General features: G+C 39.1%; 3 protein-coding genes across 4 annotated transcripts; 1 reads left to right on the forward strand and 2 right to left on the reverse strand.

The window, feature by feature from the left end:
• Positions 1-344: 344 nt before the first annotated feature.
• LOC120572030 (sodium channel subunit beta-1-like) lies at positions 345-18604 on the reverse strand. The gene is made up of 7 exons (XM_039821218.1): positions 18550-18604; positions 7433-7591; positions 6488-6657; positions 4073-4310; positions 2754-2895; positions 1555-1663; positions 345-587 (listed from the first exon to the last, which is right to left on the reverse strand). Exons 2-6 carry the CDS (start codon positions 7479-7481, stop codon positions 1594-1596), a joined length of 669 nt encoding a protein of 222 aa, XP_039677152.1. The 5' UTR covers positions 7482-7591; positions 18550-18604; the 3' UTR covers positions 345-587; positions 1555-1593.
• Positions 8385-9883, forward strand: LOC120572029 (zinc finger and BTB domain-containing protein 22-like). Of its 2 annotated transcripts, none has more exons than XR_005641344.1 (3): positions 8385-9020; positions 9237-9453; positions 9599-9883. XR_005641344.1 is itself a non-coding variant. In XM_039821217.1 (3 exons), the coding sequence occupies exons 2-3, from the start codon at positions 9247-9249 to the stop codon at positions 9746-9748; spliced, it is 357 nt and encodes a 118-aa protein (XP_039677151.1). In that variant the 5' UTR covers positions 8385-8764; positions 9237-9246; the 3' UTR covers positions 9749-9883. The 2 variants fall into 2 exon arrangements, 1 of the variants encoding a protein (XP_039677151.1); XM_039821217.1 differs by having other exon boundaries at positions 8385-8764.
• On the reverse strand, positions 11787-18461 carry scn1bb (sodium channel, voltage-gated, type I, beta b). Its single transcript, XM_039821216.1, has 6 exons — positions 18388-18461; positions 18135-18304; positions 17093-17330; positions 15813-15954; positions 13997-14071; positions 11787-13312 (listed from the first exon to the last, which is right to left on the reverse strand). Exons 1-5 carry the CDS (start codon positions 18434-18436, stop codon positions 14002-14004), a joined length of 669 nt encoding a protein of 222 aa, XP_039677150.1. The 5' UTR covers positions 18437-18461; the 3' UTR covers positions 11787-13312; positions 13997-14001.
• Positions 18605-19509: the final 905 nt, after the last annotated feature.

The following is a 19509-nucleotide window of genomic DNA, read 5'->3' on the forward strand; positions in this document are numbered from 1 at the left end:
ATACAAATACAAGAATAAAAGTGTGTAAGAAATTAATATTTTTTTGATTGATAGGTTCTATGGACCGGTTTGGGAGGAGAGAGGTCTGAAGAGGTTAGTAATACAGGAGAGTAGCTATCTGAGTTTGTGGCAAAACCTTACACAATGCTCATTTTTCATTTTGTGACTTTCGATTGAATAAAAGACTTTTTCCACTCATATTTCATCATTTCAGTTTTCTTTAAAATAGTGTTAAAATCTCGTCTTGTCTCGTGAACCCAATCTCGTGTCTTGTCTCTTGAGCTGAGTGTCTCGTCACACCCCTAGTGACTACATATACTTAAAGAAATCCTGTACGTTAAAAATACGACAATGTGGCTCTTTAATGCATAATGGTTTATCAAATAAGTGCAGAAGCAGAACATGCTTTTTTGGTGCAGAATACTATTTACAGTGCTGGTACCATGCTTTCTTTGTATGTAATATCCATGTGTGATCTTTGTCAGGGAAAAGGTCAAATAGAGGCTTGAGAGGAAGAGGAGTTTTACCCCCAAGTTGTCTACATGCAGGTCAGAGGATGGAAGGATGTTTTAGTCCAGGGAAGAAGCCTGCAGATAATGACAACATGCATTAATGGTTTCAAAACCACTGCATTTATAGAAAATTAAAACACTAAAACCTCTACAACATACACTTCATTGTTTAGTTACGCTTAACTAAAACTAATGCAGTCTAACACAACAAATCTTTAATAAATCCCACCTTCATGAAGATTATAATGTTCAGTTTGTGTTTGAACTGATTTAGACAGGTGTTGATTCAACTTTATGATCATTTTTGAGGATCTAGTTAGTGGTGCTGGTTGGCTTGCATTGGGTTATACTGAGAGATGTTTCTAACAGACAAATTTAGAAAAACATTTTCAACTAAAAGCTAAACATTAAAACCATCATGAAGTTACAATATATGAAACAAATGTCTAATACAACTGCCCTAGACATTTGTTTTAGCAAGGTATCTTAAGGCTGGGCATTCCTTTTTTGATACTAGCTCAGATACAAGAGTCTAGGTACTGACACTTTATTTTCAATATCTTTCAGAAATATACCACAATACCACTAAAAACACTTTCTTTAACAAAAGAAGCCAAACTTCTCAAATGTTAATTGTTTTAACCCAAACAGCTGCACGATAACTTTGCCTAAATATATTATCATTATTTTATTTAACTTTTAACCAGTAAGTCTCCAAAAATATATTATCTTTTACAAGAGACACCTGGCCAAAATGGGAGGATAGTAGTTAATGGAATACTTTGACATTTTGGAAAATTCTAATCAGTGGAAAAACACATTACAGTAACTCTATGCAAATATGCTTATTTGAAAACTGTTAAACTGATCAAATAAGTAGACTCAGATGAATCTGAGCGAGTATTCAATGCCAGGTTTTAAGCCTTGACAGTTTTAATACCCATTTATACTACATGGACACAGCTTAGTTGGGACCAAACAAAAGTATTAAGGTTTGATACCCAGCCCTGGATAGAAGTGGTCAACAAGGGACTCTGTGTACCTGGGAATGATGCTGCTGACATGCACTTTCACCTCTGTGCTATTCTCCAACCTGCACCCCTGCGCAGTTCTCTTTACTTTCTGAGGCTATTGCTAAATATTCAGCATTTCTAGGAGGAAAAGAGAAAAAACAAATGTGAAACAATGTCAAAACTTTTAACTTTAACACAGTGAAATGGGTGAAAAAAACAAAACATCACAGCTATGGTTGTATGACAGGTTTTTGACTTACAGGAGGGAGGTTTTGATTTTTACTAGGGAGGAGGATGACAGGATGGGACGGACAAGACGAAAACATGACAAGTAGACGGAGGGAGCGTGGGACAAAGAGACACAAGTGAAAACACACAAACACGATGGAAACATTGATAGTCTTAAACATAAGTAGGTTAGAAGAATGGCTAAGTGGAGGAGAGGAATATGAACCAAAGAGAGGATGTAACAAAGTAAAAGTTGAAATTATTTGGGACTTGCAGTGTGACAGCAATAGAGCATGAATAAAAACATGGCAATATTTTTAGGGATATACACACTTTTCAAAGCATAATTTATTATTTTGAACATATCTGTGAGTTTGGAAGTTAGTTTTTAGAGTGAAGGCCCAGTCACACCAGAAAGTGTCAACGTAATTCAGCTATGTGAAATATTTGCTTCTTGAAGCTTGGCGGCATAGCGACTACTTGCAGCAATTGCAGACCTAACTGTTACAAGCTAGCCAGCCAGAAAACACGCTACTGCTAGTCACTCACAATAGCTCATCAAGCTTCTGTTTGTTATTTTCTGTTATAATTAATTTTTTTTGTATTTAATTCGCTGAAGAGTTATTGAAGAGGTAAAAAAGCACTCAACACAAACTAACTTGCTAACTGTCAGTTAAGCTAGCTGTCAGTTAACTTACTCGCTAAAAGGACCAAAAATTAAAAAAAGATTTGTAGCATCGTTTCCTAACTGTCTGCAAACCATTCCTCTTTTGTGGAGACAGAGGAAGGTTAAAGAAAAGTGGAACTATTATGCTAATAAGCTACAATAGCTTCCTTTAGTTTGTTTTGTTCATCTATGCAAGAAGAAGGAGAAGAAGAAGCAAGCACTGTAATCCTTAATAAAACAGAAAACCAAATCACCAAAAGTGGAGTTACAAGGTTTTTACATATGTGAGCATATGTGCATATAGGTCATGTATCTAATAAAAAAAATACTTACGCTGCTTCTCTTAATGCTTCTTCCCCAGCTGCTGATATTTTCCTGTAGCAGTATATCATCTCTATGAGGAGCCAGACCTGAAGGCCAATGATGGACACGTACATCATGACCTCGGCACCGATGGAAGCCGTTCCTCTGGTCGCTGCACACATGAAAGCCGAGAAATCAGACAATAACCAAAGAGGCCACCTGACAATGAAAAAAATTCTGGAATTCGGAACGAATCCAATCTACAAATGAAAGGATTTCTTTCAGCAAGAGTGAGACTGAAGAGAGTACGCAGCTGCAGCTGACATCTTATACATTTTAAGAACGTAATCAAACTGCATTATATTCTTCCTGATTTCTTGTTGTTCAGGAGTTCCCTCTGGGATTTTGTACAGGCTACCTGTGTATATCATAGTCATCTGACACGGTTTGGTTTTAATCCTGAATGCATAACATGCATTTCTATCTCAACCTCCATATCCACTATTTCAAAATGACTAATGCTAAGTGAGGCTGTATCCTCACTATTATTGTCAGTCAAAGTGGACAATAAAGCCCTCTGCCGATTTGTTGTTCTCCAACACTCCTCCCCGGAAGTGCAGGAACCTTGATAATGGAGGAAACATACATTTAAGTTCTGTCTTGCTACTTCTTAAGCATTATTTTAGTCATGCACATAACCTAAACCTTTGCTTCACTTCCCTTACATTGACTTTTAATGTTAAAATCACATAATTTGCATCAAATTAAAAGAAACCATTACATTCTTTCAACATAAATGTAGATCTTATCAGCTTGCCATATGCATAGTTAAAGAAGAATGTACCATATATTTTAGAGCATATGCTGACGGTTCATTTTTCATAGGTAAACTGTACATAATATAAAAATAATATAATATGAAATTTGATGCCTCTTACACAAGGCAGTTTTCAAACCTTTTAAATATCGTTTTGCTCTGCCACAATGCACTTTTAAATTTAATATATTTTAATATTAAATTTGGGCATCCATTAAATGAAAAAAGATTTTTTTGGGTGGGCTGGGGCTTTTCTGCCTTTAATCGATAGGACGGCTAGGTGAGAAAGGGGGAAGACATGCAGGAAATCGTCACAGGTCAGATTCGAACCCTGGACCTCTGCGTCGAGGCATAAAACTCTGAGTATGTGTGCACCTGCTCTACCCACTGAGCCAACCCGGCCACCTTTTCCAGATTTTTGTATGTAATGTAACTTTTCCAGGGCATGTTCTTAAATCCTGCTCCTTGTGATTCAATCAGTGCTAATGTCACACAAAATAGTTGTAGAGCACTGCAGTTAATTTCATCGTACCTTTAGCCACCACAGTAAGTTGGACCACTTTGCTGATAACGGTGCTGTTTTCATGGTTAGAGTAGAAGAGGATGCGGTTGAAAAAGCAGCGGTAGGTGCCCGTGTCATTGAAGGTGACGTTGTGCAGGTATATGGATCCATCTTGGATGTCTTGGCTCCTCTTAGTTCCGTTCCAATCCAAACGGTCCATAAAGTCGTCGTGTTCAATTAGGGGGCCTTCCTCGTTGTAGGTGTAGATCTGGTGAACAGAGACAGATAAATAGCTTGTGTCTTGAGGAATGTGGGCTAGGACTAGTGTGATATTAAGGATGCTTGTGTGGCACACCCAAGTAGGTGTCCACAAGACATTTCATGTATTGATATGATTACATATTCTCTCTCTCTCTCTCTCTCTCTCTCTCTCTCTCTATATATATATATATATATATATATATATATATATATATATAACTTTAAGGAGTGACACAGCACAATCAGTTGTGTTCCGGTTGCTATGGGGACGTAACCTGACTCCGCCAGATGGATTGCCTCGCATTTGCTCGGCATATCCATCTGGGAACTTTCCGTTGGAGAACTTTTGGGAAGGGGCGAAAATCCTGGTTAGCTGATTGGATAAACCATCTGTCTATCACCTATGTCGGTGATAGACGGGCCAAATCAACCAATCAGATCCACGAAGCGTATGAAAATACAACCACAAGCCCCTGCTGCTGCAGGCAAAGCATAGCTCGTTAGCTCAGCAAGCAAGCAACATGTCGGTAAAGGATATTTGCCGTTTGTGTAACGAGAATTTAGGAATAAAAGACACCATTTCAGGTTTCCGCTCCATATTCCAAAAGAAGGATCCAAGAGAAAAAGCATTAGTGAGCGGCTAACAGAATTAGGGCTACCGCTGTCTGAAAATACTGGTTAGCTGATTGGATAAACCATCTGTCTATCACCACCTAACCCGCCTCAAAACCAACGCTGATTGGCCCGGTCGTTTGGCGAACGGCTCCAAATTTTCTCTATCTCAAAATGCCAGACTGATCTGCGAGTGGAAAACTGGATCTCGCGAGATCAGGACGCCGGTCTCATGAGGCTAATGGGGACGGACCTCTGCTCACTCTCAGATGCAATTTGGGAGAAGACAAGAAAAGCTGCTGTGTCAAACTCTCCTTTTATTTCCCCTGTCTTTCAGGTCAGTAATGGGTAAAATGCCCATCTTGACTTGCTGGGGTCTCAACCTTTTTCTAAACGCCTGTTAACTGATTGTAGTGTTCTTTGTAATATAACAATTAAAGTGTAAATAGAAAGTTTGCCATTGATCGAGGCAGATAGCTGAGGTAGGCTACTGTAACCAGTCAGCTACCGTCTCGCGAAACAAGCTGTGGCGGCGCACTGGAATAACGTCACTGCAGACGGCTAGCAGCGAACTGGGTCATTGTCATCCCATTGATTCATGTAGCATAGCTAGCATTTCGAGCTCCGACACTCTGCTTGTTAGAAACGGTTATGTTGACAGGTTTAATGAGTATGATTTAGTAAATACACACAGGTTTTAAAAACGACTATTTTGCCAACTTTAACAAGTAGACATAAGTTTTGATGTAACAGCTATCTGGTTATGTTAAATGGGTAACACTTTACAATAAGGTACAAAAAAAATAGGTAGTTAATGATTAGTTACTGTTTTTCAGAAGGGTAGTTACTCGTTCAAAAAACAGTAACTACCCTTCTGAAAAACAGTAACTATCATTCTGAAAAACAGTAACTAATCATTCGTTACTCTTTCAAAAACAGTAACTAATCATTCGTTACTCTTTCAAAAACAGTAACTAATCATTAACTACCTATTTTTTTGTGTACCTTATTGTAAAGTGTTACCGTTAAATGAGCGATGAGAGTGAGTTGAATGTAAATAAGGTATGAAACTATACAAATATATTTGATAAATTGTTGTTTTGTGTATGTAACTTTTAAGAATAAGTGATGTAGCTAAATGTCTGATCCTGTATTTCTGTCTGTGGGGAATTCTGTTAATACGACCAGTATTCGCTAGGCAGCTATATGTAGCGACAACTTTAATAACAATGTAGCCATGTGAAGTGCACTATGCAGCCAGAGTGGCCTTGTATAACTGATGTAATAAAGTTACAATGTGAATGTGATAGTGTTATTTTGGAAAATGGAAATATGGCAATGTTTTGTGATTTATTCTGAATGAATAAAACTGATGCAATTTGGGATAAGACAAGAAAGGCTGCTGTGTCAAACTCTCACCTCTCTTTCAGGAATTTAAATTTGTTACCCGGTCTCCTTGCCTGCCACCCGTAACACTTGCACGAACTCCCTGAACCTACTCCCTGTACTCTCCATACTCAGTTATATTATGTGCTGGCATTAAGACATTATTTAGCAATGTTTTGTACTCACATGAACAAAGTCGGCTTCTCCTTTCGGCCTGAAGTACCATTCGACGGTGGCAGTAGCCTCCACCTCCCTCCTCATCTTGCAGGAGATGCAGCCTAGTTTGAAGCCCTTGCCCGCCACTGCCTCTGTGTCAGAGTCCACCTCTGCACACGCCCCACGGCACTCGGACATTGCTACAAAACGAGACAAACACTACTATAGGTTAAAGGTCCCATGGCATTAAAATTTCACTTTATGAGGTTTTTTAACATTAATATGCGTTCCCCCAGCCTGCCTATGGTCACCCAGTGGCTAGAAATGGCGATCGGTGTAAACCGAGCCCTGGGTATCCTGCTCTGCCTTTGAGAAAATGAAAGCTCAGATGGGCCGATCTGGAATCTTCTCCTTATGAGGTCATAAGGAGCAAGGTTACCTCCCCTTTCTCTGCTTTGACCGCCCAGAGAATTTGGCCTGCCCATGAGAGAGAGACATCATGGCTTTCAAACGAGCAAAGTGGCAGTTGGTCAAGGCCACACACCCCCCCCTCTCTCCTCCTCAATAGCTACAGACACAGAAATGGCACATCCTAAGGAAAGCTCATTGTGGGACTGGCTCTAGTATCTGTAATTCTGCACCAAGGCTGAATTTCGGGAAAGAGACTTCAGATACAGTATTAGGGGACCACTAAGGTCTATATAAAAGAGACTTCAGATACAGTATTAGGGGACCACTAAGGTCTATATAAAAGAGACTTCAGATACAGTATTAGGGGACCACTAAGGTCTATATAAAAGAGACTTCAGATACAGTATTAGGGGACCACTAAGGTCTATATAAAAGAGACTTCAGATACAGTATTAGGGGACCACTAAGGTCTATATAAAAGCATCCAAAGAGCACCATGTCATGGGACCTTTAACATGATGTGGCAACAAATTATGAAGGCTACAGAAAATCAGGTCAACTCACCAAATATGCAGCACAGAAGAAAAAGGATCCGTAGGCTTAATAGTTCCATGTCACCGGATGCTAGAATAAACTGTTTTATTTGAGGAGCCTCAAAAAGTACTAACAACAACACTCCTCGTATCCGAGCTCCAACTGACTGTTGTTGAAACTTTAAATGACCATCATGACAGTCATTAAACTGACCTCCAACTTTGTAATAAATGAACGGATATTTGCAAAGATTTCTTTGATTATACTGTCTTAACAATCGTCAAGATAGCAAGTTTCCTATTGGTTGCCGAATTGCTACAGATTATGCCTATTGCTGCTTTTTGACAGAGCCCCGTAATTCATCTCGATTCAACTGATGCAATGTAGTGGTGGGGGTTTTCTGCTTTTAATTATCAAGCAGCAAATGAAACAACCCAGATAGCTGGTGACTCACAGTGTTCCCCAGATCAACACCCTGAGATTTGATTATCTTTTTTCCCTGAGGTCTAATGTGAGATGCACGGAGCAATCATCAGGCCTGGAGCCACATGCTCTGCTCTATTATGTTTGCAAATTACAGGGTGCACAAAGATTATGATAAATGTGTTTTTATTATGTGCAACATGCAAGATAGTGACTGAACGTTAACAATAGGCCTACACTTAGAACTTGCTACCTTTTACAGGCTACACGCTACCAATATTAAATGCAGACCAATCTAATGGTCTAATAATTATCCTGGATTGGATCACTGAAATCAAAGCCTACTGTCCTGAAATAGAGGCTTCCTCTCCTCGAGTCGTCTCCTCGGGAAAAAAAAAATACTGTCCTCTCCTACGATGACAGCTGAATGTATAGAATACTTCTAGGCCGTATGTGCATCTAATGACTCCGCACTTGTAAAGATGCTCCGCTCCTGCAGATAAAACTGCGTCAGAGCATCGTAGAGCCAGCCCACCAAAATAAAATAAAATACGTCCTGTGAGGCTGTGCCAGTTAACGGTGTTTTTTCCTACGCCACCGCGGCACCTCTGTCGCTCGGATCAGAGGATGCTGCAGATGCACTGCGGTAGAAACGGCCGCGCGACTGAGCAGATCCAGTGTGTGACGGCTATTTAAGCTTCTGTCCCGCCGCTTAGCTTTGTCTGTTAACCACTGCAGGGGCCTCACCTAGCGTTTATAGCACAATGAATGAGCGACATGGGCTTTGGTTGTGGTAGCTGATATTAGGGTGAACTGGCCCTTTAAGTGAGCTCCACTGCGGCGGGGGCGGGGTAATGATGGCGTCTTTCTGTCAACAGAAGATGGTCACATAACGCTGGATTGATCAGTCTCTAACTTCCAATAACTGCCCGTATAGTTGTGGGTTCCGCTTTTATAATACAATTAGATAATCTTGCAGGCTAAAGCCGCGGGTTAATGTGGCCAGTGTGATGGTATTTCATAACAATTTAACTGTTGTATAATAATTTGTTGTGAACCAGCTGCAGCTACTTACGAGCTTCTTTTTCTCGTTTCACAAACAAGCGATGGTATTTTGTATCTGGAATTCACGAATAATAATGTTGTGCTGCAAATAGCCAGCGACGTTCCCTATAAATGTGGTAGTATGCATCAGGTGGTTGCTCCCTTATTTACTTCACATTCTTATCACTAATCAATACAGTTTGGGATACACAACTGGTTATCATTTAACTAATATCTTTATTGACACTTAGCCTACTCTAATGTTAGAGCTGACACAATTTAATCGATTAATTAGTATAACTGAATCGATTGACAGAAAAATATCAGATAGGTTGACCACTTTGTCATGTTTTAATCTTCTCCATAGTTTTGTGACCATGGATCCGACCTGCAGTGCTTCGGCTGCTCAAGCTGCTTTAACTGTCCAGGTGTGTTTCCCCGGTGCCCGTGCGGCTGTTTTGGATAATCTGAACCGCCAGCGGGAAGAGGGCAGGCTGTGTGACCTCTCCATCCAGGTGCAAGGACAAGTGTTCAGGGCCCACCGCTGTGTGCTCGCTGCGTCCTCACCTTACTTTCATGAACAGGTAAGTCAGGGTACATCAGTGTGCAATATATTATCTGTACTGATTCATTCATTTATAATAAGTTGTTGTTTTCACTAACCCCATATTTTTGTCCAGATGCCCAAAACATATACGTCCAAAAGTATTTGTTCTTCTCTCTCAACAGGTGTTAGGTCTACTGAAGATGGTTACAACTGTTACCTTACCCTCAGGTATGGACCAAGTGGCCTTTGAGAGTTTCCAAAGTTCCAGGTTGGAAAAAAAAACGGTAGTTACGTCACTGCCAGTTCCCTCCAGATGTGGCACATCGTGGTAAAATGCACTTAAATCCTGAAGAGCAGAAGTCAGCCCTGGAGTAGTCTCGCTTTGCCAGACCATCCACGCTGCGGCGCAGAAGAGGGTCTGGCTACTCCACGCAGCATTCCGGGATGGGAGAAAAACGTGCTCTGGTTTATTAGCATTTCTTTAAACCAATCACAAACGTCATGGGCGGCGCTAAGCTCCACACGGAGCCGCTGCAAAATAGTCGTGTGAGAGAAAACTCAGATTGGACAGATAGTCTAGCTAGCTGTCTCGATTTACCCTGCAGATATCTGAGGATAAGTTAACCATAGTCCTCAGAAATCCACCGCAGTTTAGAATTCCAACACAAAGAAAGCGGAAGTTAATGGACATCAGCGAAAATGCATGCATCCGGCGGAATTTCCTGCGGCACCGGAGTGGTGAAGCATTAAAGCAGAGAGTCAGGTTTCAACAGCGAGGAGCACCGCAGAGTGTTGTTAGACGGCTTGATAAGAACAGAGAGAGCGGGGACATGGATGAGACACAAGAGAAGAGGAAGAAGAGAGAGACTGAGGCAGATGAGGGAGTCGGAGAAGCGGCGGTGGAGAAGAAGGGAGGCTTTGCACAAATGGGACACTGCGGTAAGATACAAAAGTCTTACTTCACTTTAAACACAAATAGTATGTCTCTGTCAAACAAAATGTTGTGTGTGTGGTTTTTTTTAATCCTAAATTGAATTACTGGTCAGGTATAGGTTTTTGCTGCTGGAAGCAGAGGGCTGTTTGAATACAGAGAAGACAGAGGGAAGTTTAATGTCTTCATGTATTCATAGGGCTGCACAACATGAGGAAAATATCTAATTGTGATTATTTTGACTGATATTGCAATTGCGATGTGCTTTAACAAATAGGAGGGAATGATCATTTTTGTATCATTATTCTCATTTTCATTGAAAAATATAAAAATTTAAAAAATTAAAACGATACTTCTTCCAACCTTGCTGCACAGCACACATATTACTGCTCCATTAGTGTATTTGGCTGGATTCTGACTTCAGGCGGGTAAGTAGTGCCAACAGAAGACCATTTAAGGACAGTCTTTGCTTATTATATTTATATAAATATGCAAATATATTATATCAAATATAATATAATTATATTTGAATTTGGCAGTTGCAAAAATGCATTAAAACACGCTCAGAATCCTTGAAGTAAGATATGAAATGTCCTTTTTTTTTATTGTATCAGTTATTTGGTAAGCAGAATCGTTCAATCTTTCATAATTAATCAGATTTTATGTGATTGCTTCCATTCATCTGTGTGTGACCAGAATATTTTATGAATCAATCACTGAATTTGCATGAAATTGGCTGTTTATGCTCCCAAAAAGAAGAATCCTATTGTCTTTTGGTTACCCTTTTATTTTTCCTGGAGTGTTTTTTTAAAGGTTGGGATGTGGAGCGGGGCAGTGCAGATGGACTGCAGCCCGACATGCTCATCTCTCTCACTGCTCCCAAGAAGTCTGCCTCCTTGTTCCGAGGACGATACCACTTCCTGGGAGGCCGGTTAGATTATCTTAGATTGGTTTAGATTAGTTTAGCATAAAGACTGGAAACGGGGAAACAGCTCGTCTGGCTCTGTCCAAAGTTGTAAGATATGCCTACTAGCACTTCTAAAGCTCACCAATTAAAACTTACCTCGTTTGTTTCATCCATACACAAACAGAAATGTAAAAATGACAAGTTGTAGTTGTACAGGGATTTATGTGCTGTAACCATTTCCACGTCTCAACTCCAGCTCTGTACCTAAACCACTGACATGAGAGTGGTATCAATCTTCACATCTAACCTTTGGAAATAAATCAAACAAGTACAGTATGTTTCCATAAATGTGGAACTTTTTCTTTTAAATCTTGTAATTTGATTGGTTATCATTAAATCCAATAAGATGATATAATAGAGCTATATCCGCTCTCTGGAAGAGAGTTTTTTTCATGTAAAAGCACAAAGCTTTAACGTGGTGGTTGCTTCAGCTACATAAAAATAAAAACAATGGAAGTTGTCTACACTGTTATTATTTCTGTAACAACAGCCATCCATTTCAACTCTCTGAAATATTTATTAGGCAAATCAGAAGATTTCTCCATCATCACGTATACTTTTTAAGTTTTTTTAGTACATCTTAAGACTTGAACACTTGAATGTACAACTAGCAACTGGAAAGAAAGTTCCATTACATTCTATTTAAAAAAAAAAATCATGTGTCACATTAATTATACATTAGGTGGTGATGATTCAGGAAAAAGCTTTCTTTTAAAATCAGCCTCGTCAGAGTCCATCAGACACCCATAGTACCACTTACATATTATATCAATCAATCATCGAGAGAACCCTCTTGATGTGCCACATTTTAGGTAAAAGCAAATGTGATAAATAACTAGGACTAGACCATTAAGAGCTTTATAAACCAATAAAAAGGATGTTTAAATCAATTCTGAAGCGCACGGATAGCCAGTGCAGAGACTTTAAAATCGATGTAATGTGTGCTCTCTTTCTGGTCTTCGTCAACAACCCGTGCAGCTGAATTTTGTAAAAATTGTGAGCAATTCTTTTCTTTGGAAGACCAGAAAGTAAGGCATTACAATGGTCTATCCAACAGGTAACAAAAGCATGCATCAATGTCTCTGTGTATATGAATATGTGACTACATTTACGATACAAATACTATATGCGAAAAATATGACAATGTCGCTCTTTAATGCATAATGGTTTGTCAAATAAGTGCAGAAGCAGAAAATGCTTTTTCTACACAGAATACTAAATACAGTGCTGGTACCATGCCCTCTTTGTATGTAATATCCATGTGTGATCTTTGTCAGGGAAAAGGTCAAATAGAGGCTTGAGATGAAGAGGAGTTTTACCCAGTGAAGGACTGGCCATCTGGAATTTGGGCAGATGCCAGAAGGGCCGCCCTCTATTAGGGTTGTTGGAACGAATTTCGAAAGTCGAATATAATTTGTATGGTAAAAAAATCAATACTATTCGAATGCTGAAATTACTATTCGAATGGGATTTTTTTTATAAATATATGTTACGCTCTTAACATTTAACAGAGGTAACACAATAAAATATCTTACAGTAATAACTAATTTGTCTTCAGTTGTTTAAAAAAAGTTATTTTATGCATGCAGCCACAAACATTTTCATGTTTTGGTGGAGCTGTGTTATTATGTACTGTGCTTTAACGTCGAGCCTTTGTATTTGTGCTGAATGTGCCTTTAGTGGAGCGTATCATTTCGCAGCACCTAGCGATCTGCCGACGCTATTAGATGTTAAATTGTTATCGGCATAGGTCACCGACTGTAGCGATAGTGCGTGTCGTTTAATTACGTGTTCTGAATTTCTGCATTATATTCAGTTTGTATGTTTTTTTGCTTTTTCTGTCAATGTTCGGGTCGGGTTGGTGTGATTTGAAAATAGGACCGGTGTGTTGCAAATGCCAGGACCGTTTCTTGATCTTAGTCCGTCACTGGTTTTACCCCCAAGTTGTCTACATTCAGGTCAGAGGGTGGAAGGATGTTTTTAGTCCAGGGAAGAAGCCTGCAGATAAAGAAAACATGTATTAATGGATTCAATGGTACTGACTCAAAACCACCGTTTATAAAAAATTCTGTTAATTAATAAACACTATATCCCCTAAAATATACACTTCATTGTTTAGTTACGCTTAACTAAAACTAATGCAGTCTAACACAACAAATCTTTAATAAATCCCACCTTCATGAAGATTATAATGTTCAGTTTGTGTTTGAACTGATTTAGACAGGTGTTGATTCAACTTTATGATCATTTTTGAGGATGTAGTTAGTGGTGCTGTTGGCTTGCATTGGGTTATACTGAGAGATGTTTCTAATAGACAAATTTAGAAAAACATTTTCAACTAAAAGCATCATGAAGGTACAATATATTGCAGGGCAGTTGTATTAGACATTTGTTTTAGCAAGGTATCTTAAGGCTGGGCATTCCTTTTTTGATACTAGCTCAGATACAAGAGTATAGGTACTGACACTTTATTTTCAATATCTTTCAGAAATATACCACAATACCACAAAAAACACTTTCTTTAACAAAAGAAGCCAAACTTCTCAAATGTTAATTGTTGGGCCCAAACAAAAGTATTAAGGTTTGATACCCAGCCCTGGATAGAAGTGGTCAACAAGGGACTCCATGTACCTGGGAATGATGCTGCTGACATGCACTTTCACCTTGGGATCACAAACCTACCTGTGCTATTCTCCAACCTGCACCCCTGCGCAGTTCTCTTTACTTTCAGAGGCTATCGCTAAATATTCAGCATTTCTAGGAGGAAAAGAGAAAAAACAAATGTCAAACAATGTCAAAACTTTTAACTTTAACACAGTGAAATGGGTGAAAAATACAAAAACAAAACATCACAGCTATGGTTGTATGACAGGTTTTTGACTTACAGGAGGGAGGTTTTGATTTTTACTAGGGAGGAGGATGACAGGATGGGACGGACAAGACGAAAACATGACAAGTAGACGGAGGGAGCGTGGGACAAAGAGACACAAGTGAAAACACACAAACACGATGGAAACATTGATAATCTTAAACATAAGTAGGTTAGAAGAATGGCTAAGTGGAGGAGAGGAATATGAACCAAAGAGAGGATGTAACAAAGTAAAAGTTGAAATTATGTGTGACTTGCAGTGTGACAGCAATAGAGCACGAATAAAAACATGGCAATATTTTTAGGGAAAAACTTTTCAAAGCATAATTTATTATTTTGAACATATCTGTGAGTTTGGAAGTTAGTTTTTAGAGTGAAGGCCCAGTCACACCAGAAAGTGTCAACGTAATTCAGCTATGTGAAATATTTGCTTCTTGAAGCTTGGCGGCATAGCAACTACTTGCAGCAATTGCAGACCTAACTGTTACAAGCTAGCCAGCCAGAAAACACGCTACTGCTAGTCACTCACAATAGCTCATCAAGCTTCTTTCTGTTTGTTTTATTTTTTGTATTTAATTCGCTGAAGAGTTATTGAAGAGGTAAAAAAAAAGCACTCCACGCAAACTAACTTGCTAACTGTCAGTTAAGCTAGCTGTCAGTTAACTTACTCACTAAAAGGACAAAAAATTCACAATTATTTCAAGAGACATATTTGTACCATCGTTTCCTAACTGTCTGCAAACCATTCCTCTTTTGTGGAGACAGAGGAAGGTTAAAGAAAAGTGGAGCTGTTATGCTAATAAGCTACAATAGCTTCCTTGAGTTTGGACTCTGGCTCTCCGTTAGCTCAAACATCGGCACTCTCAAGACAGCTTGCCATTATGGTGTCAATTTGCATGTCAAAGCCCACAAAGTTGAACCTTTTACGAATATTTTGCACAAATTTACTGTGCCTCTGTTAGTACATTTTTAGTACGAGTTTTAAATGCTTGTGTAACCGGGTCTTACTCCAGTTGTGTTGTTTTAAGCTTTATTAGAGCCAGACCGATCAGTATTGGCATATATGCTAGCCAATATAAGTAACAAAAAAATTGCAGTGTGGAAGTGGCAAAGATATATTGTATGTTTGAGGTCATTTAGAAACAGTGCTTCCATTAAATAATTAAATTGTCTTTTCAATAGTTAACTGACCCACTCAGTACATATCTTAGCCACAATTCAAAATATTGCTTATGTTATGTGTTAATTATATATAGTTACTGGATTTTTTAAAATCAAATATCTATGCAGGTATTTGCCTTAAAAATCCACCACTTCATTTGGGCTCTACAACACACATACTTGTGGTTTTAATGTTATTGGATAAAAACCTTGTATCACCATAGTGTCTGCTTAAAATTCAAGAACTGAGAAATGCAGCAAAGTTTTTAGCTTGACCACTCATTTTTGGCTAAAGTCAATAAAAGGTTTGCATTAGTCCAAGAAAGAATCTTCTCATCTATAAAATAAGCAAGCACTGTAATCCTTAATAAAACAGAAAACCAAATCACCAAAAGTGGAGTTACAAGGTTTTTACATATGTGAGCATATGTGCATATAGGTCATGTATGTAATGAAGAAAATACTTACGCTGCTTCTCTTAATGCTTCTTCCCCAGCTGCTGATATTTTCCTGTAGCAGTATATCATCTCTATGAGGAGCCAGACCTGAAGGCCAATGATGGACACGTACATCATGACCTCGGACACGATGGAAGCCGTTCCTCTGGTCGCTGCACACATGAAAGCCGAGAAATCAGACAATAACCAAAGAGGCCACCTGACAATGAAAAAATTCTGGAATTCAGGACGAATCCAATCTACAAATGAAAGGATTTCTTTCAGCAAGAGTGAGACTGAAGAGAGTACGCAGCTGCAGCTGACATCTTATACATTTTAAGAACGTAATCAAACTGCATTATATTCTTCCTGATTTCTCGTTGTTCAGGAGTTCCCTCTGGGATTTTGTACAGGCTACCTGTGTATCATAGTCATCTGACACGGTTTGGTTTTAATCCTGAATGCATAACATGCATTTCTATCTCAACCTCCATATCCACTATTTCAGACTAATGCTAAGTGAGGCTGTATCCTCACTATTATTGTCAGTCAAAGTGGACAATAAAGCCCTCTGCCGATTTGTTGTTCTCCAACACTCCTCCCCGGAAGTGCAGGAACCTTGATAATGGAGGAAACATACATTTAAGTTCTGTCTTGCTACTTCTTAAGCATTATTTTAGTCATGTACATAACCCAAAACTCATGCTTCACTTCCCTCACATTGACTTTTAATGTTAAAATCACATAATTTGCATCAAATTAAAAGAAACCATTACATTCTTTCAACATAAATGTAGATCTTATCAGCTTGCCACATGCATAGTTAAAGAATAATGTATCATATATTTTAGAGCATATGCTGACGGTTCATTTTTCATAGGTAAACTGTACATAATATAACCAAGAAGCTGAATGAGCAAGGTGTCCATCACTGTCAATAGTGAGGGATGTTTCCTGTTCAAGGTGCAGAGATGGGAGGGACACCCACAGTTTATGTATTCCTTTAAACCCTCCATCTTAATGCAGAATGCCCTTATTTAAGACAAACTGAAATTTGATTGCTCTTACCACCTCACGAGGCAGTTTTCAAACTTTTTAAATATAATTTTGCTCTGCCACAATGCACTTTTAATTTGAATATATTTAATATAAAATGTTGCCATCCATTAAATGCTTTTTTCCAGATTTTTGTATGTAATGTAACTTCTTTAACTTTTCCAGGGCATGTTCTTAAATCCTGCTCCTTGTGATTCAATCAGTGCTAATGTCACACAAAATAGTTGTAGAGCACTGCAGTTAATTTCATCGTACCTTTAGCCACCACAGTAAGTTGGACCACTTTGCTGATAACGGTGCTGTACTCATAGTTAGCGTAGAAGAGGATGCGGTTGAAAAAGCAGCGGTAGGTGCCTGTGTCATTAAAGGTGACATTGAGCAGGTATATGGATCCATCCTGGATGTCTTGGCTCCTCTTACTTCCGTTCCAATCTAAACGGTCCATAAAGTTATCGTTTTCAATGATGGGGCCTTCCTCGTTGTAGGTGTAGATCTGGTGAACAGAGACATCAAGGATAATCAAAATTCAGATGTGACAGAAAACTTATATATATTTGCACATCCATCACAAAAATCCAGATGATCCTCAAACGTGTTGCTATTTTGTTGGAAAGGGTCTATCATTTGGATATACTGAACCATAAATGCAGCTACATTATCACAGCATGCACTGCAGTGGATAACATGATCCAACACAAGGTCACCACAGCCATTTGTCATCTCTGGAGCTTTAATGATCTCTGGTGTAAAATATCACAATCGATTGCATCTGAAACTCAGGATGACCCCTGCACTGGCGCTATGAGGCGATCAAGGGCATGTGTGTGTGCTAGAGAGAGAGAGAGAGAGAGAGAGAGAGAGAGCTTGGATATGGCTTTTATGTATATATAAATAGCTTGTACCTTGAGGAATGTGGGCTAGGACAAGTGTGATATAAAGGATGCTTACACAAACTCCTTTAAAAGCACAGATAGTCTACTCCATGTACCATGGTGTAATTTACAGGGTGGATGGGTGGGTTAAACCCCCTCCAATAATCAAAACTGGCCCCAAATCTAATCATCATTTACTTTACATAATTAAAGACATTTGCACCATGACTTGATACAGAAAAGGCACAAATTGTTGCAGAAAAAATTAACCAGAATGCAGAAAATGAAGTGGAGATCTCCCCCCCCCCATGTTAAACCCAAAGTTACGCCAATTGCCGTGTACTCTCCACAATATGTTGTGTCAGTTATATTATGTGCTGGCATCAGACTAAGATATTATTTAGCACTCAATGATTTGCACTCACATGAACAAAGTCGGCTTCTCCTTTCGGCCTGAAGTACCATTCGACGGTGGCAGTAGCCTCCACCTCACTCCTCCTCTTGCAGGAGATGCAGCCTAGTTTGAAGCCCTTGCCCGCCACTGCCTCTGTATCAGAGTCCACCTCTGCACACGCCCCACGGCACTCGGACATTGCTACAAAACGAGACAAGCACTACTATAGGTTAACATGATGTGGCAACAAATTACGAAGGCTACAGAAAATCAGGTCAACTTACCAAATATGCAGCACAGAAGAAAAAGGATCCGTAGGCTTAATACTTCCATGTCACCGGAAGCTAGAATAGCGGTTTTTTTTTTTAAAGGGCCCCCAAAAAAAAAAAAAAAAACAAACCCCCATCCCGGGGCCCAACGGGATTTTTTTTGAAATTTTAAATGACCATCATGACACTCATTAAACTGACCTCCAACTTTGTAATAAATGAAGGGATATTTGCAAAGGTTTTCTTTATATATTTAAAAAAAAAAAGACTTATGTTATTTATTTATGTTTTGGACTGTTGCAGTACTTTGCTTTATTGTTTATTTCCTTTTAATATGTTTATTGTATGCACAAAACAAACAAAACACCAAGGCAAATTCTGTGTGAGTGAAAACTTACTTGGCAATAAATATTATTCTTATATCAGATATACACCTACATTTGATTATGATGTCTTAACAATCGTCAAGATAGCAAGTTTCCTATTGGTTGCCGAATTGCTACAGATTATGCCTATTGCTGCTTTTTGACAGAGCCCCGTAATTCATCTCGATTCAACTGATGCAATGTAGTGGTGGGGGTTTTCTGCTATTAATTATCAAGCAGCAAATGAAACAACCCAGATAGCTGGTGACTCACAGTGTTCCCCAGATCAACACCCTGAGATTTGATTATCTTTTTTCCCTGAGGTCTAATGTGAGATGCACGGAGCAATCATCAGGCCTGGAGCCACATGCTCTGCTCTAATTATTATTATGATTTTCAAATTACAGGGTGCACAAAGATTATGATAAATGTGTTTATATTAGGTGCAACATGCAAGCTACTATACGAATAGGCCTACACTTACATGCCAGCACATATAATTGATTTGCATGCTCTTTGATAAGAAACTGCTACATTTTACAGGCTACACGCTACCAATATTAAATGCAGACCAATATCGGATCACTGAAATCAAAGCCTACTGTCCTGAAATAGAGGCCTCCTCTCCTCGAGTCGTCTCCTCGGGGAAAAAAAAAAAAAAGACTGTCCTCTCCTGCGATGACAGCTGAATGTGGAAATACTTCTAATTTCACCTAATGACTCCGCACTCGTAGAAAAGATGCTCCGCTCCTGCAGATAAAACTGCGTCAGA

Source organism: Perca fluviatilis, chromosome 13, assembly GCF_010015445.1.
Source record: "Perca fluviatilis chromosome 13, GENO_Pfluv_1.0, whole genome shotgun sequence".
Taxonomy (NCBI): Eukaryota; Metazoa; Chordata; class Actinopteri; order Perciformes; family Percidae; genus Perca; species Perca fluviatilis.

Bases quoted from the DNA above. Each gene is read 5' to 3' on its own strand.
- LOC120572029 (XM_039821217.1), top strand. From the start codon at position 9,247: ATGGATCCGACCTGCAGTGCTTCGGCTGCTCAAGCTGCTTTAACTGTC. The intron at 9,454-9,598 runs GTAAGTCAGGGT...CTCTCTCAACAG, and splicing joins CACCTTACTTTCATGAACAG to GTGTTAGGTCTACTGAAGAT.
- scn1bb (XM_039821216.1), bottom strand. From the start codon at position 18,436: ATGGAAGTATTAAGCCTACGGATCCTTTTTCTTCTGTGCTGCATATTT. The intron at 17,331-18,134 runs GTGAGTGCAAAT...TCTGTTCACCAG, and splicing joins GAGAAGCCGACTTTGTTCAT to ATCTACACCTACAACGAGGA. The intron at 14,072-15,812 runs GTAAGTATTTTC...TTTTCCTCCTAG, and splicing joins GAAGCATTAAGAGAAGCAGC to AAATGCTGAATATTTAGCGA.
- LOC120572030 (XM_039821218.1), bottom strand. From the start codon at position 7,481: ATGGAACTATTAAGCCTACGGATCCTTTTTCTTCTGTGCTGCATATTT. The intron at 4,311-6,487 runs GTGAGTACAAAA...TCTGTTCACCAG, and splicing joins GAGAAGCCGACTTTGTTCAT to ATCTACACCTACAACGAGGA. The intron at 2,896-4,072 runs GTACGATGAAAT...TCATGTGTGCAG, and splicing joins ACTTACTGTGGTGGCTAAAG to CGACCAGAGGAACGGCTTCC.